The following is a 13,309-nucleotide window of genomic DNA, read 5'->3' as shown; positions in this document are numbered from 1 at the left end:
ACACACACTTTGTACTAAAGGTAAATCCAAAATAGTGATGTCACTGTCTAAGCAGAGGGATGTTATGCAACCCTATGGAATATAGTCCACACATGACAAATGAGGTAATAATCAATATTTCAGAATAATTCAAACTCAGATATTGGTGTGTGATATCTGAGTTTTAATTATTTGACTACAAATCTCACCTCATCATTCCTCCCAGTGATTATTTCCAGGATAAACTGCGATGCCCCCAAGCTGGCTTCTTAAAACTGACTAAATATTTAAAAAGAGCCGTTCTTTTGAAGAACGCCAAGATCCGGATCCCCTCAAAGAACCATAAATCCCATCACTATAATGCTTTACAATAAACTTAGTTTATTTTTTTTTGAGAATTTGTTTATGTAATAAATTAATTAAAATCATGTAAAATGTACAATCTTACAGACTTTATGCAGTACATTAACAATGATTTGGTACGATTACAATGCATTATAATGCAGTCAGACTAAATACACAGGTGTGATTGCTTAAACCAATATCACATGTTTGCTTCCACATCAGCTTCATACCTATGGAGTAGTATTCATATACAGTGACTGCTGCTGGTTGAAGGAAGCCTCCGTTCATTATTCTGTGCAGCGGAATGAAATCTTATCTTTCCTGGTATGAGAAATCTGCAGAGAGTGGAAGTGCAGACAGCAGACACCTTATAGCAGGCATGCATGAGTAGATGTGTGTGTGTGTGTGTGTGTGTGTGTGGGTGTGCACTAGCATATGCACTTGTGTAACCCAAAATCATTTTAATATTAACAGATGATATTAATAGATTTTTTTTTTTGTAGTCATTCTCACAGTAATCGATAATTATAGTAGTTAGTCAATTTAGGGAGCACTCTAGGACTATATGTCCTGTTCTCTTGATGATAGCCTCACTAAGCCTTTGGTAATGATGGCACCAAATCTGCATTTATTTCTATATTTTGCTGTAGTGTGTCAGTAGGAAATATCAGTTTATATTTCCAAACGTTAATTTTGCCATTAATTGTAATAATCCAGTGAGATTTTTGTTTGCACAAGGAGTCTGACAACAGCTAGTGCTCCACACAGAGATCTGATCTGATCATGATCTGACCTTGTCCAGGTAGAGGATGAGGGATCCTCGCTCTGAAAGCTGCTTGTTCATCTCAAATTTCTGAATCATCCTGTCATGTCCAGTTGACAGCTACAAACAGAAACAACAAGTTAGTATTGGAGAGTTTGACAATGTGGCCACCGTAACATCCAGTGGAGCACAGAGAATGGAAATTGTGTGAAAATCGAGCAAAAAATATTCATATTCTCATTTAGTCAAAAGTAAATGTGAATAATGAAAGTGTGATTCATACCGCCTTAAGATCATTCTCATCCACAACAAATCCTGTCAATAAAGATATGTCCAATATAGACATGGTGGCGTCTCTGTCAGCAGACAGATATCTGTGGAGTCATCAAAGCAAATGTAAGCTTTCTTTAGCACTAATGGCATTGCAAAAATAAGGGATTCAAACAGATCTCCCATTTGATTATACTGGGGCATGAGAGAATATTTGTATAATGTTGAAAAACATAAGAGAGCAGCTGCAACAGAACAGAATAAAGGTCATAATAAAGTGCTAAAATTCTTGCCAAAACCTTGGAGTGGACGCAATGCTGGTTAAATTTAGTAATGTATTTGATCATTTTCAAGGATTATTCACTGAACAGAGTGACATTTGAAAGTTTTAACTTTGATATTCAGTTATTTAGGGCAGACACATGATGAAAATGGCACATATTTGCACACCTGGTATTGATAATGATTTTGTAACTCTCAGTTGCTCCTTGATATGTTACTATAAAAAAATAAAAAAGACAGACAAATTTCATTTTATTTTCCATATTTGTTAGTTGCTTTGGATAATTCATGTGCCAAATAAATAAAAGTGAATGTACACAAGATAGTAATGGGCAATTATTACAAAACCGGTAAGGCATTTTTCACCCCAAAAATTTAGCAAACTTTTGTTTCATTATATTTTGTTTTGCATCAAGAAAATGAAGCCAATTTTAGGACCATCAAGATTCCATGACAAATAATACTGTATTTTTCATTAAATAAAAATTAATTAACATTTTGCACTGTAAGCAGAAGGGCTTCATTTTCCTTTTTATACAAAACATAAACACCAAATGTCACCAGTGACAGAGCAGAGTGAAATTATTAGCATTATTAGCATAAATTATTAAAATTAGAAATATATTGTATTTACGATCAACAAAGTGCTAATCAAATATAACCTTTATTTTCCCTTTCAAAAGCCAAAGAAAGCTCAAAGTTTTGCAAGTGCTTTTGCTTTCTTTTGGTTTTGCATAGTACTCAGTCACAACCTGCAGAGGAGAAAACAACACAAAACACAGTTAAAGACAGTATCTAAGGTCCGATGCATTTGTATTTACAGCATTTATTTTTGATTATTGCTTTCTTCAGTCGCTCACAGTTACAGAGGCCTCTCCAGAACCCTTGGCACTGATGGTGATCTGCCTATTGGATGGAATCTGTTGATAAAATAAAATAAAAAATAACAATAATAAATACATATATAAAATTATTCATCTTGATAAAAGAGATCAAATGTAGTTGATTAATAGACTAAAACATTTAAGTTTAATCTTATACCAGGTATACATCAATGATAGTCGATCATACAGTATGACCGCAGTGACTTGTTGCATAGTCTTAACTGCATAAATGAAATATGGATTAATCCTTGTTTGATTAACATTAATGAAACAGACAGCAGCAGGTATATTAAGCTGTGGTCACTTCAAGACCTAATACACCGTTCCACTATAATGATACTCATTCATTCTTATGAAGTGTTTATGTTCACTTAAGACATAATCGACTGTGTTTAAATGAATTCTTACTTTGCACCACAAACTCACCTTTTCTGTCTGTGCGAGATGAGAGTTGTCTTTGCTGAACTTCCACACAATCGGCTGCCGGCTGCCTTCCACTCGGATCGTCATCTCCAGGTCTAACTGCTTTATCTCTTTCACATGAATCCTGTACTGTGCTACGGCCTGAAACACCATGATGGTGGCCTGGGATGGAGGAGACAAGTTTGAACGTTTTTTCATGTGTAGGCTTCACCTTTTTGGTCCTAAAATTGTTTATGGTCTTTTCTTAAATGTTGCATATTGAACATGTGAACAGATATGCAACGCAGATGTGCATGTTGGATGTAAACTACAAACCTGAGTCGTGCCATATCCTCCACTGTACTGCCTCTGGTTGTTGAGCCAGTTTACGATGGGAGCTGCACTCTGAAAGTCTTGAACTTTTACAAGAGCCAGAAGCGCATAGGCCGAAGCCTCTAAAGTAAAGCTACTGCTTCCAGGGACAGGCCAGTGACTTCCATCTGTTTGGGATTCATTTAATTCATTTAATTCAAAAAATATTTGTATAGCAATTTTCACCATACAGATTGTTTCTGAGCATCTATACTTTTTGTTTATGGAGAGCAGATGAGAAAAACAATTAGATTTGATATACTTGTTGACTTTTAGTTTTATATTTTGTTATCACTGTTGATTTGTTTATACCAATCATCATTCATTCCCTTATAAGCTTGTATCTTTGTCTTCATTGCTTTGAATGAAATGTAAATGTGATAATGCTATGCATCTAAAGCCTGGAATACACTACACGACTTTTAAAATCTGAACAGATTTTTAAAACACTAGGCATCATACACTTACCGACTTTGTAAATAGTGACAAAGGAAAACTGGGCATCATACACTACACGACCGAGGATCATACACTACCAGACTTTAAAGTTGTTCCGATCACAACAAACTCACGCAGAAACGTGCGCCTTGTTGCTAGGAGATGCATGACAAATGAAAACATAGGTGTTCTAAAATCGGCTGAAAATATCAAACATGTTTGATATCCTCCGACTGGATAGAATCAAAGTCTGAAGCTAAAAAATCGGAGTCTGTGACCATGATACACTACGCGATTTTCTGTGGAATCTGTCAGCTGTAATCTGCAGACTGGCTCCGACTTTCCTCAACTAGCGTCAACTTGTTCAGACTGTAAAATCGGGGGGAAATTGGGGCAAAAATCGCGTAGTGTATTCCAGGCTTTAATCGTTTAGCTTTGATACCCAGGCAAGTACAACAAGAAATGTTAATGCTGTGTGAAATAGGTGCATTGTTGACTCTTAAGCACAAATACATTTAACAGTTGAACATTTAAGCACAAATAAACAGACAAAGCACATTGTTTTCTGAACAGGTTAAACTAACTGTTTACATGAATTCAACATAAATGGCTGTCTCTTTACCTGCAGAGGCTTTTCTCAACAGGACTTGTTTGTCAAGTGCATTTCCATTGGCAAGAGCATAAGATGTCATTGCCACTGCATAAGGATTTGTCAGACCATGTAACTGAGATCTGAGGTACACAGTGGCTTTGTATATGCTACTGTCAAGACTCTAAAGTGGAATAAAAAAAACAAAAACAGTTGATTTGAGAGAATTAAATACATGGAGTAGCATACAAAAAAATAGCAAATTGAGCTAGAAACGCATTAGCTTTTTCAAGGATGGCATTTTAACTCAAAGCCCAGCAGGACTCACTGAGATTTGGCCGGCACAAATGCCCCTCCCCTCCTGCAGGGCAATGAGCACAAAAGCCGTCATGGATGCTTGTGAATTTCCCCCATGTATGTTCCCCTGTGCACAGTGAAGAAATAGTGATATCAGAAATAATTAAAGGTGTGGTCAGATTTACCATTGCTCTGTGAAATTTTGTGGGTGAAATCTAATCATTTCAATAAGAAACAGAGCAATATAGAATATCACCAAATAAACCTCCAGCAACAAAGAAATCTCCCTACATGAATTGGCAGCACTGACCACTAACAAACTTTCTGGTTGATGTTCGGCAGTGACTTCTGTGTGGGCGGAGACTCAAAACTTAGCAACAAATCAAAACAGAAGAACCACAGTTGGATGAGCAGCATCTTCTCTGCCAGTTTCAGTACAACAAATCATTTCAATATCATACAATTATCCATAAAAAGAGGCTGTTTGGTTGAGAGGTTGGTCTGTTTGCTGGTAGAATAGCGCTGTGTGTTTATTTCTTCATTTTTATTACTGTATTTCATTCATGCTAAATTGTGCCGAGCTATGATAAGTGTAATTACACTTTAAGATTGAGAAGATAAAGTATCAGGTTTATATTGGTAGTTAAATACATCCTTGCAGGTTAAATGCTGTCTTCATATTCCAGCTTAATCTGGTGTGAAAACGCTCATTCTGTTTGTTTGAAGAGTTCAAAACTTAAAGAATGTTTTGGGTTGAGGTTATTTGACCAATGGCAATAGTAGTGTTTGAAAACATTGTTTTGTCATTTTTGCCCCATATAGAGAAATACGAATAGTTTATAGTTTATTCAAAGTTGCTTCATCAAAATGCCATGGTGTTGTGACATTTATAGTAAATATCTAATTTTAGTTTGTTCCTTAAACAAATCTCTTATTGGCTTAAGAGAAAGTTGGACTGCAGACTACTTTTTGGGACTTTTGGAGTTTGACTTTTTGAAAGAAAGTCGTACAGGTTAAGAATGACATGAAGGTGAGTAAAATATGAGCAATTTTAATTTTGGGGTGAACTGTCCTTTCAGTGTTATAGTTTTTAAAACAGGTCTCACTCACAGTCATCTCTCCGTGAATTACAGGGGCATCTTCTCTGAAAACACCACCAGGTAACTGCTTGTTCAGTATGAGCCACTTGAGAGCAGAGCAGATCACATTCCGGTCTATGTTTACGATGTTACTGGCCATGGCAAATACTTTAGCAACATATGCTGTCAACCTTTAGGAGAAAGAAAACCAAAATTAAGTCTTAATCATGGTGAGATTCCTGATTGACAGTTCTTACTGACAAGCAAAACTATTGAGAAATATATTAGTTACCAGGTGCTGCTTGAACGATTAATCCATGCGGCATAGGACCCGTCATTTTTACGATATGCCAACTGTTGATTGTAACCTGTTCATCAAGACAATAAGTTGGGTGTACTATATGAAACAAACATTAAAGAGCAGAATAGTTAACTTTCCAGTGTTTAGTTTACCTCTTGTGATGTACGTAACTGCTGTCTGCCTAAGTCCAGCCCTCACGGTGTGCCACTGATTGGTTTTGTCCAAGTAATATGTCGCAATGACAGGCATCGTTAGGCTAATCATGTTCTGCTCCCCACATCCACCAGGCTGGATAATCAAGGAACCCATGGCCTGACCGCTAATAGCCTTCTCTATTGTTATACTGATCGTATCTCCTGTGCACAAGATATTGACATACTGGTATAAACAAGGCCTAGTTTTATTTGACAAACTTACAGCAGATGTTAGAAGAGTCACCTATTGCTGATACATATGTGCTCGCAGGTGTGTTGGGTGCCTGATCCCTTAGTATAAGGCTCTTGATAACCTCCACATGTTCACCACCTGTTCCAGAAAGACAAGAACTAAACGGTCGTACCTCACTCTCATTTGTGCATGCAGGACAGAAATTTCAATGACTGCCATGGCCATTATTAAGTATATGATTGAGGCCAGGAGAGACACTGATGGGTTTATAGGGATAGTTCACCCAAAAATGAAAATTCTGTCATTAATTACTCACCCCATGTCATTCCTTAGTTCAACTGTAATTTTATGAAGCTACAAGGACACTTTTTGTGCACAAAGAAAACAAAAACAACGACAAGCAAATCTTCTCTTAAATAATTAATGACAGAATTTTAATTTTTGGTGAACTAACCCTTTAAAAGCAGGGCCAGAAATTAACCAGGGCTCAAGATAAAAGTCATAAAACTTTAACATTCATAAAACACTGAGTGAAAAGAAAACACTTCCAACAACCCCAAAACATTTTGTAAAATGCCCATATAAAGGTTTTGTTGGAATCCTCTTACCTTTCATAGAAGGACTGAATTGTAGATTTTCATTAAGTTTGGTCAAAACGCCTTCAGACTAAAGATATGAAGTGCAGAATGAGTGAGAGAGAGAACAAAGCCTGGTGTATTCTATACAGTTCATATTTGTTTGTGAATGTTTGCTGTCTTTAAACCTTGAGGAAAGCTGAGGGGAATGTATGCCGGTTCATTTCTTTATGTTACTTTATGTCTTCTTTTGGGTTATGTTCACATTATGCTAAACCTACACTCTGCAATGAACTGTCTTGTTATGTGATCAAGAAGGTCTCATTTTCTTACCACCACTAGGAGATCTTTCTTCACGCCGTCACTGCCACGTCCTGCAGCAGCTGCCTTCACTTCAATGGCATGGCGTCCCAAAGCTAATGGGACGATGACAAAAGGTACAGAATATGATGATTTAGCATCTACTGTCACAATGGTATGGGACTTTCCTCTCTTGCTAGCCGGGCTGCAGATGTCTTTGGTTTCCATCAGTTCCACACGTACCTACAAGAAGAAATGAAACTCACACATTCCTTATGAAGAAAGGAGGGCTGATAGTGGCCAAATCATATTCTGTCATCATGCTGAGGGCCTGTGTGATGGTAAATCATTCTTCTAATCTGACCTTTACTCTTCTGCTGTACAAGTTGTGTATAACGGCCTTGATTTCAATTTGCTCATTGCGCACGGTTGAATATGGCAGCTTTAGGTCAATAAAAAAGTTCTTCACCACTGTCATCTCATGGACATCTGCCACACAGATACCTTTATAGAGAAAAAAGAGAGCAACATCTTATAGAAAGCATGTATCGCAGACCTAGAACATTCCAGTGAGACCGAACAGTACAGAGAAAACACTGAATAATGCAATGAAAGTATTGTCTGGGGTAATCAACAGCATGCCACAAAATGCAATACACAAGATTGGAAATGGCTGTGAATATTCCTTTAATATGAATTGTGTGTTCATAACAAGAGTCTGTACCATGAGTGCTGGACAAGCTGATGGCTGTGATTTCCCAGGTGGTTATGGAGTCTTTCAGCTTGAGTGCATCCCTGGGTAAGGTGGTTGTTTGACTAAAAGAGAGATCATCTTTTACTAAAACTTGAACATCACTGGCTGAGCACTGACTGTAGGAAACTGCAGGCCAAACTCACCACTGGCGGTTCAGTGATGAACATTTGGGCAACACCACTTCCTCCCAAAGCCAACTTTCAGGGAAGAGCGTACGTGTCACAATGTCATCAGAGTTCACAAAATCCTCGCTTTCACCTGGGTGTGAATGAGTGGTTGATTTATTTACGCAAAACAGGGCCAACTCTTTTCACAAAGTATTTTTCCAATTGAAATTGTTTCTGAATTGTAGAAGCAAAACTTGTAACACCTATGGGGTAAATGATCCTGCTGAAGACACACCTGATATGACTCCAAGCAGATTTGCAAGAGTGAGTTTAAACTGAAATTAGTGCTTTATTATTGAGAATGCTCTTACTGCGGCTATTAATCATTTCTTCAGCTGACTCTTTGTTATGGGTGGCCATCTCAGTGCAGCAGTGCAGGAAAGCCCGTCTGCACTCCTCTCCATCCACAATGAAAGATGCCCGATACTCACAGGTGTAATCATCCAGTTTCTTCATTCCATCCAAACAGCATTCTCTCTCAGAGTCAGAGTATTTGTTCACTGGAGGTAGATCAAGCAAAAGAGGAAAGATGCATCTGATAGAAAGCTTTATAAAGCTTTAAAAGCTGTAACAATAAAGATTTAAAAATGTTGCAATCTTAAGATTACAGAAAATTTTGTTAGTCTGAATTGTCATTGTTTGGTGCTGAGTAATATATATATATATATATATATATACACATATATATGAAGAGTTCAGATGCAAAAGCCTCTAAGTGACGTCTGAAATTTTCATCTAAAATAAGCATTTTTTATCAGGCTCCTATGTTTATGTTCTGCTATTTCACTTTAATGGCAATGAAAAGAACCTATTCAGAACCTATTCATTGCCATTAAAGTGAAATTACTGAACCTACACACAGGAGCCTGATAAAAATGCTCATTTTAGAAGAAAATTTCAAATGGCACTTAAAGGCTTTTTTATCTGAACTCTTCATATATATTTATTTATATCATTATGAAGAAACACAGATATTATAAACTAGAATATACTGTATGAACAAACAGATATTATAAACTAGGTTTGTGGGGAATTCAGCAGCAAAGGTAAATCTAGAAATAAGTGCATAAGTTTATAAAAAGAGCATAATTTTATAAAAACCTAACATTTAGTGGATAAAAAATACGATTGAACAAAGTCTAGTCAAATCTGGCAAAATGTTAAGAAAAACAAATACAACTTACCCAGACAACACGTGAGATCACACAATGATCACAGTGACATCACACCATTCTCATCACAGTGTGAGTAATATATGAGCTCATTGTGAACTCAAAAAGATGAGTGGGGTTCTTATTTCTGTCAGACATCTACAAAAGCGCTTATTGAGAATTAACAGATTTAGATGATGATGTTTTATTGTTTTGTTTGACGTTACCATCGTGGTGAGTAGTGTTTGCTTTAGTTGGGCTCTTGACCCTTGACTTTATAACAATATATTTTTTGGGGCTGCTGTAACTGTGTTTGAAAAGCACATTTGTTATGGCAAGGAAAACCCAAAAAGAGACTGCAACCAGGTGATATTGGTTTGTTACTGATGATAACAGCAACCATCACCTAGATTCAGTATGCAGTCTTTGTGAGGAGTTATTAATCTAAAGTTTTTATAATAGCTTTGTGATCTTGCAGAACAGGACCCAACTGTGTCATAATCGTTTATGAAGGATTTTAAAGCATGATGAGACACAAACATTTTGAACTACTGTGTCATTTAAACACAAAGAGAGACATCAAGAATCGGTGTATGAATCTCAACAATGGTGACAATCAAAAGCTTCATGCTGCAATGCATGCTGGGTACCTAGTCTCTGTGCAGTGAGTGCACTTTGACCTCACATTAGTATGAGCACACAGTGAGGGCGCTGTGAGGTTACACTTTTAGCTCACTGTTACCTCACATTGTGACCTCATCACGAGTATCCTGCGAGCTCATGGTGACATCACTGTGAGATCAAATTGTTGACTGGGTAGTATTATAAAATACAATCATGAAAAACTATTTTTAGAAATTATAGTTAAAAGATGAACAGTGCAGCTCTTAATGGGGCAACAGTGACGTGAGGCCAAAGTATGGTGACCCATACTCGGAATTAGTGCTCTGTATTAAACCCATCCAAAGTGCACAGTTGCTCCCCGGTTCAGTGCCTTGCTCAAGGGCACCTCAGTCATGGTATTGAGGGTGGAGAGAGCGCTGGACATTCACTCCCCCCACCTACAATTCCTGCTGGACCTGAGACTCGAACTCGCAACTTTTGGGTTACGAGTCCAACTCTCTAACCATTAGGCCACGACTTCCCGCAAAATGATATATGATAGATATGAGAAAACAAGATTCACAGCACAAAGACAAGATGTGGATACATAGTGTATGATACCTATGCAACACTTTGAGTCTTTTTTTCTTCACGTTTCAATTCCAGCTACTGTGTGCGTAAATACTTCAGTGTTGTGATCTAACAGACAGCCCATAGTGAGTGCTGCATCGTTTAGAAACAGCAATAAACTCCAGCAAAATAAAGTCCTTTCAAGCAAAAACGTAATCTTAAGATCAAGTATAATAATAGGGACATTGAATCAGAGAGTTTCATCAAGATGACTTTAAACGAATGTGACACACAACGATCTATGATTATGTCCCTCACATTAAGCTACTGAATGGCTTCAGAAGAATTGGAATACAATGCACAGAAACTTTGATGTTGCTTTATAATGGTCATAAGCACCTGATGGTGCTGTTAAGTTTTCTTGGCATCATCTTTGTCTCTGACTGGGAGGCCATGAATTGTATGAACCTTTAGAACTTTATCTGAAAAAGTATATTGAAATATATGTGTATGTATGAAATATACTAATTGCATGCAGTTCTAACGTCTATCAGGCCAAATTTATGGTCTATTTCTCAAAAGCTAAAAGCTGCACTTGCAATTCTTTTAACCACGAGGTCTAGAAAATACTTCCCCTCTCATTCCTCAGGACATGCCAAGTTCCTCAAACTGATCCCTGAGCTTTCTTCATACCATCCTCAAATTTTTTTCAAACTGTCTTGATACAGCGCTGGTCAAATTCTACCCACATATTTCCAATATACCAAACAGTTAATATGTGATTCATCAGAGTTGATGGCAGTTTTTTTGCAATTATTCACAAATGAAAACCAATGCCAAACCTTGGGACATGCCATAAGAATCCATGGGAAATCTGGGGTTTGCCCTTGGTGGTCAAAAGTTGGATACAATACATCCTCGTATCTATAACTGCTTTTTAGCTGTATCGATCAATTGGTTGAAACGGCTGGATCTTTCTTACCTAGAGACTGCTGGAGATGTACTATGGTTACTTCTCGTCTTTTTCTTCGTGATGAAGATTGGCATTCAGCTTCAGTCCTGATGCCAGTGCCTCCAGCAGAGCTGGACTCAAACAGCAGGCCAGCATCGCTGAAAACTTCCATACTGCCTTTTCCACTTCCTGCTGTGCAGCCAATATCATGTGACTCAACGACATCCCAGATCTGTTGGGGAAGAAACAAGTCAAAGAGACAAAAAGGCAATGTGTTTAGGTAAGAAAATGTTACCTCTTTTAGTTTACAATGGAAAGATTTGATTCTGATCTAACCTTTGTTTGAGTTATTCTATTCTTGTTGTTCAGAACATAAACACCTTTATCCACAGCCACCAACCCAACTTTGGCCCCAGGATCTCCTGTTATTCTCAGGCCAAAGTCTTCACCGGGCTCATAGACATTGACTGGATCGTGAACTTCCACTTTAAGCTGGGAGATCAAAGAATACAGATCAAAATAACAAACAAATGAATTCATGGTGTTGGGTCACCAGGTCTAAATTACCGTTCCCATGCAGGTGTCCTTCACATCGACCCAGACTGAATCAGACACCACCTCAGACGACCCCACATGGTAATAAGCCACAAAGCGGAAGGATGGCACCATGTCTTTGGTTACAGGCAGAGACAGAGACACTAGAGATTGTCCTCTTCGCTTAAACCTGTCCACTTGAACAATCTGACCCTTACTCAAGACCTGAAAATGAGGCAGATGAAAAACACTGAATACATTTACAACATTTAACAAACCACATAAGAACAGACGGTATACATAACAACGTCTCTTCTTGTATCATGGTATGACTGTCCCTCACCATGTAGGTGAAATCTTGATCTCTCACTCCTGGACTTCTTCCTAAGTTCAGACTGACTTTCATTTGATCACCGATCTGAAGCTCTGCAGCCCCAATGCCGATGTGCAGGTAGTTGTTAGAGCTGCCTTTGGGCTTGTAAGCCTGAGCCGTTATCTTCTTCACTGCCTGCTGATCACTGCTTAATTGTGGATCTTTGGTCTTTGCCTGGAAAGAATAAATACATTGTTTTCTGATGTGCTGAATATGCTCCACTGCTTGTTCATCATCTGTTAACTGATCTATTTTATACTAGATCACCAGAAACTGAAACTGACTTAACATTAGTGGAGTTGAGATGTCAGGTCTTACAGTGATCTCTAGTGTAGAAGATCCTTCTGGAGTGTTGACGGTTGTCTTCGCAATGCCATTGTCTCTTGTTTGACCTCTGACCCCTCCAGGATTGACCTCCACTTCCACATTTTTAGCAGGTGTTTGGTCAGGATTTGTTACGTAGACCTTTATGCAAAACCCAGACCAAAACAAAATATGGAATGCAGTAAGTGTTTTTTTTAAACTCCCAATAAGTTTCCAGTAAGTTATGTTTTTTTTTTTTTTTTCCTTCTCCTGGTTAAAAATGTATACCGAGACATCAAAGGGCATTCCAGGTTTGAAGAAGTGTGGTGTTCTTTTGAAGTGGATGGTGTACGGTGACGTCACAATCTGAATCCCTTTCTTGTGTGCTTCCACCATTTCACTGCCTGAAACACAAGTATGAGAATAATCAGAATTAAACACATGTTTTCGAGGCCTAAAAATGTCAATTTTGTTGTCCAGCAAGACGGTTTACCAGACTTTGTGTAGTTCTTACCAGACTGGGTTAACACGCTCACTGTAACATACAGTGACTGGCCGACAAGCTGCATGATGTTTGGGAAGGTCTGTAGGATGTGCTTTCTTCTCAGCTCTGCTGTTCCTCTTCCATCCCAGATCTGA

At 38.0% G+C, this 13,309-nt stretch overlaps 1 protein-coding gene across 1 annotated transcript in view; it reads right to left on the bottom strand.

The window, feature by feature from the left end:
* Positions 1-13,309, bottom strand: part of c3a.4 (complement C3a, tandem duplicate 4) — a 28,944-nt gene that overhangs the window by 4,137 nt on the left and 11,498 nt on the right. The window contains 27 exon segments of the mRNA XM_058785082.1: positions 1,118-1,207; positions 1,371-1,461; positions 1,808-1,856; positions 2,302-2,340; positions 2,343-2,391; positions 2,500-2,559; positions 2,950-3,108; positions 3,262-3,425; positions 4,358-4,508; positions 4,653-4,748; positions 5,732-5,891; positions 5,993-6,068; positions 6,154-6,357; positions 6,440-6,526; positions 6,997-7,054; positions 7,297-7,506; positions 7,628-7,767; positions 7,988-8,079; positions 8,161-8,275; positions 8,496-8,684; positions 11,491-11,692; positions 11,797-11,952; positions 12,028-12,219; positions 12,338-12,541; positions 12,686-12,832; positions 12,959-13,074; positions 13,185-13,305. Of these exon segments, the coding sequence (XP_058641065.1) occupies positions 1,118-1,207; positions 1,371-1,461; positions 1,808-1,856; positions 2,302-2,340; positions 2,343-2,391; positions 2,500-2,559; positions 2,950-3,108; positions 3,262-3,425; positions 4,358-4,508; positions 4,653-4,748; positions 5,732-5,891; positions 5,993-6,068; positions 6,154-6,357; positions 6,440-6,526; positions 6,997-7,054; positions 7,297-7,506; positions 7,628-7,767; positions 7,988-8,079; positions 8,161-8,275; positions 8,496-8,684; positions 11,491-11,692; positions 11,797-11,952; positions 12,028-12,219; positions 12,338-12,541; positions 12,686-12,832; positions 12,959-13,074; positions 13,185-13,305 (3,417 nt within the window).

The sequence above is a fragment of the Onychostoma macrolepis genome, chromosome 01 (genome assembly GCF_012432095.1).
Source record: "Onychostoma macrolepis isolate SWU-2019 chromosome 01, ASM1243209v1, whole genome shotgun sequence".
Taxonomy (NCBI): domain Eukaryota; kingdom Metazoa; phylum Chordata; class Actinopteri; order Cypriniformes; family Cyprinidae; genus Onychostoma; species Onychostoma macrolepis.
The sequence above is the reverse complement of the archived record's forward strand: the minus strand, read 5'-3'. Positions and strand labels throughout refer to the sequence as shown.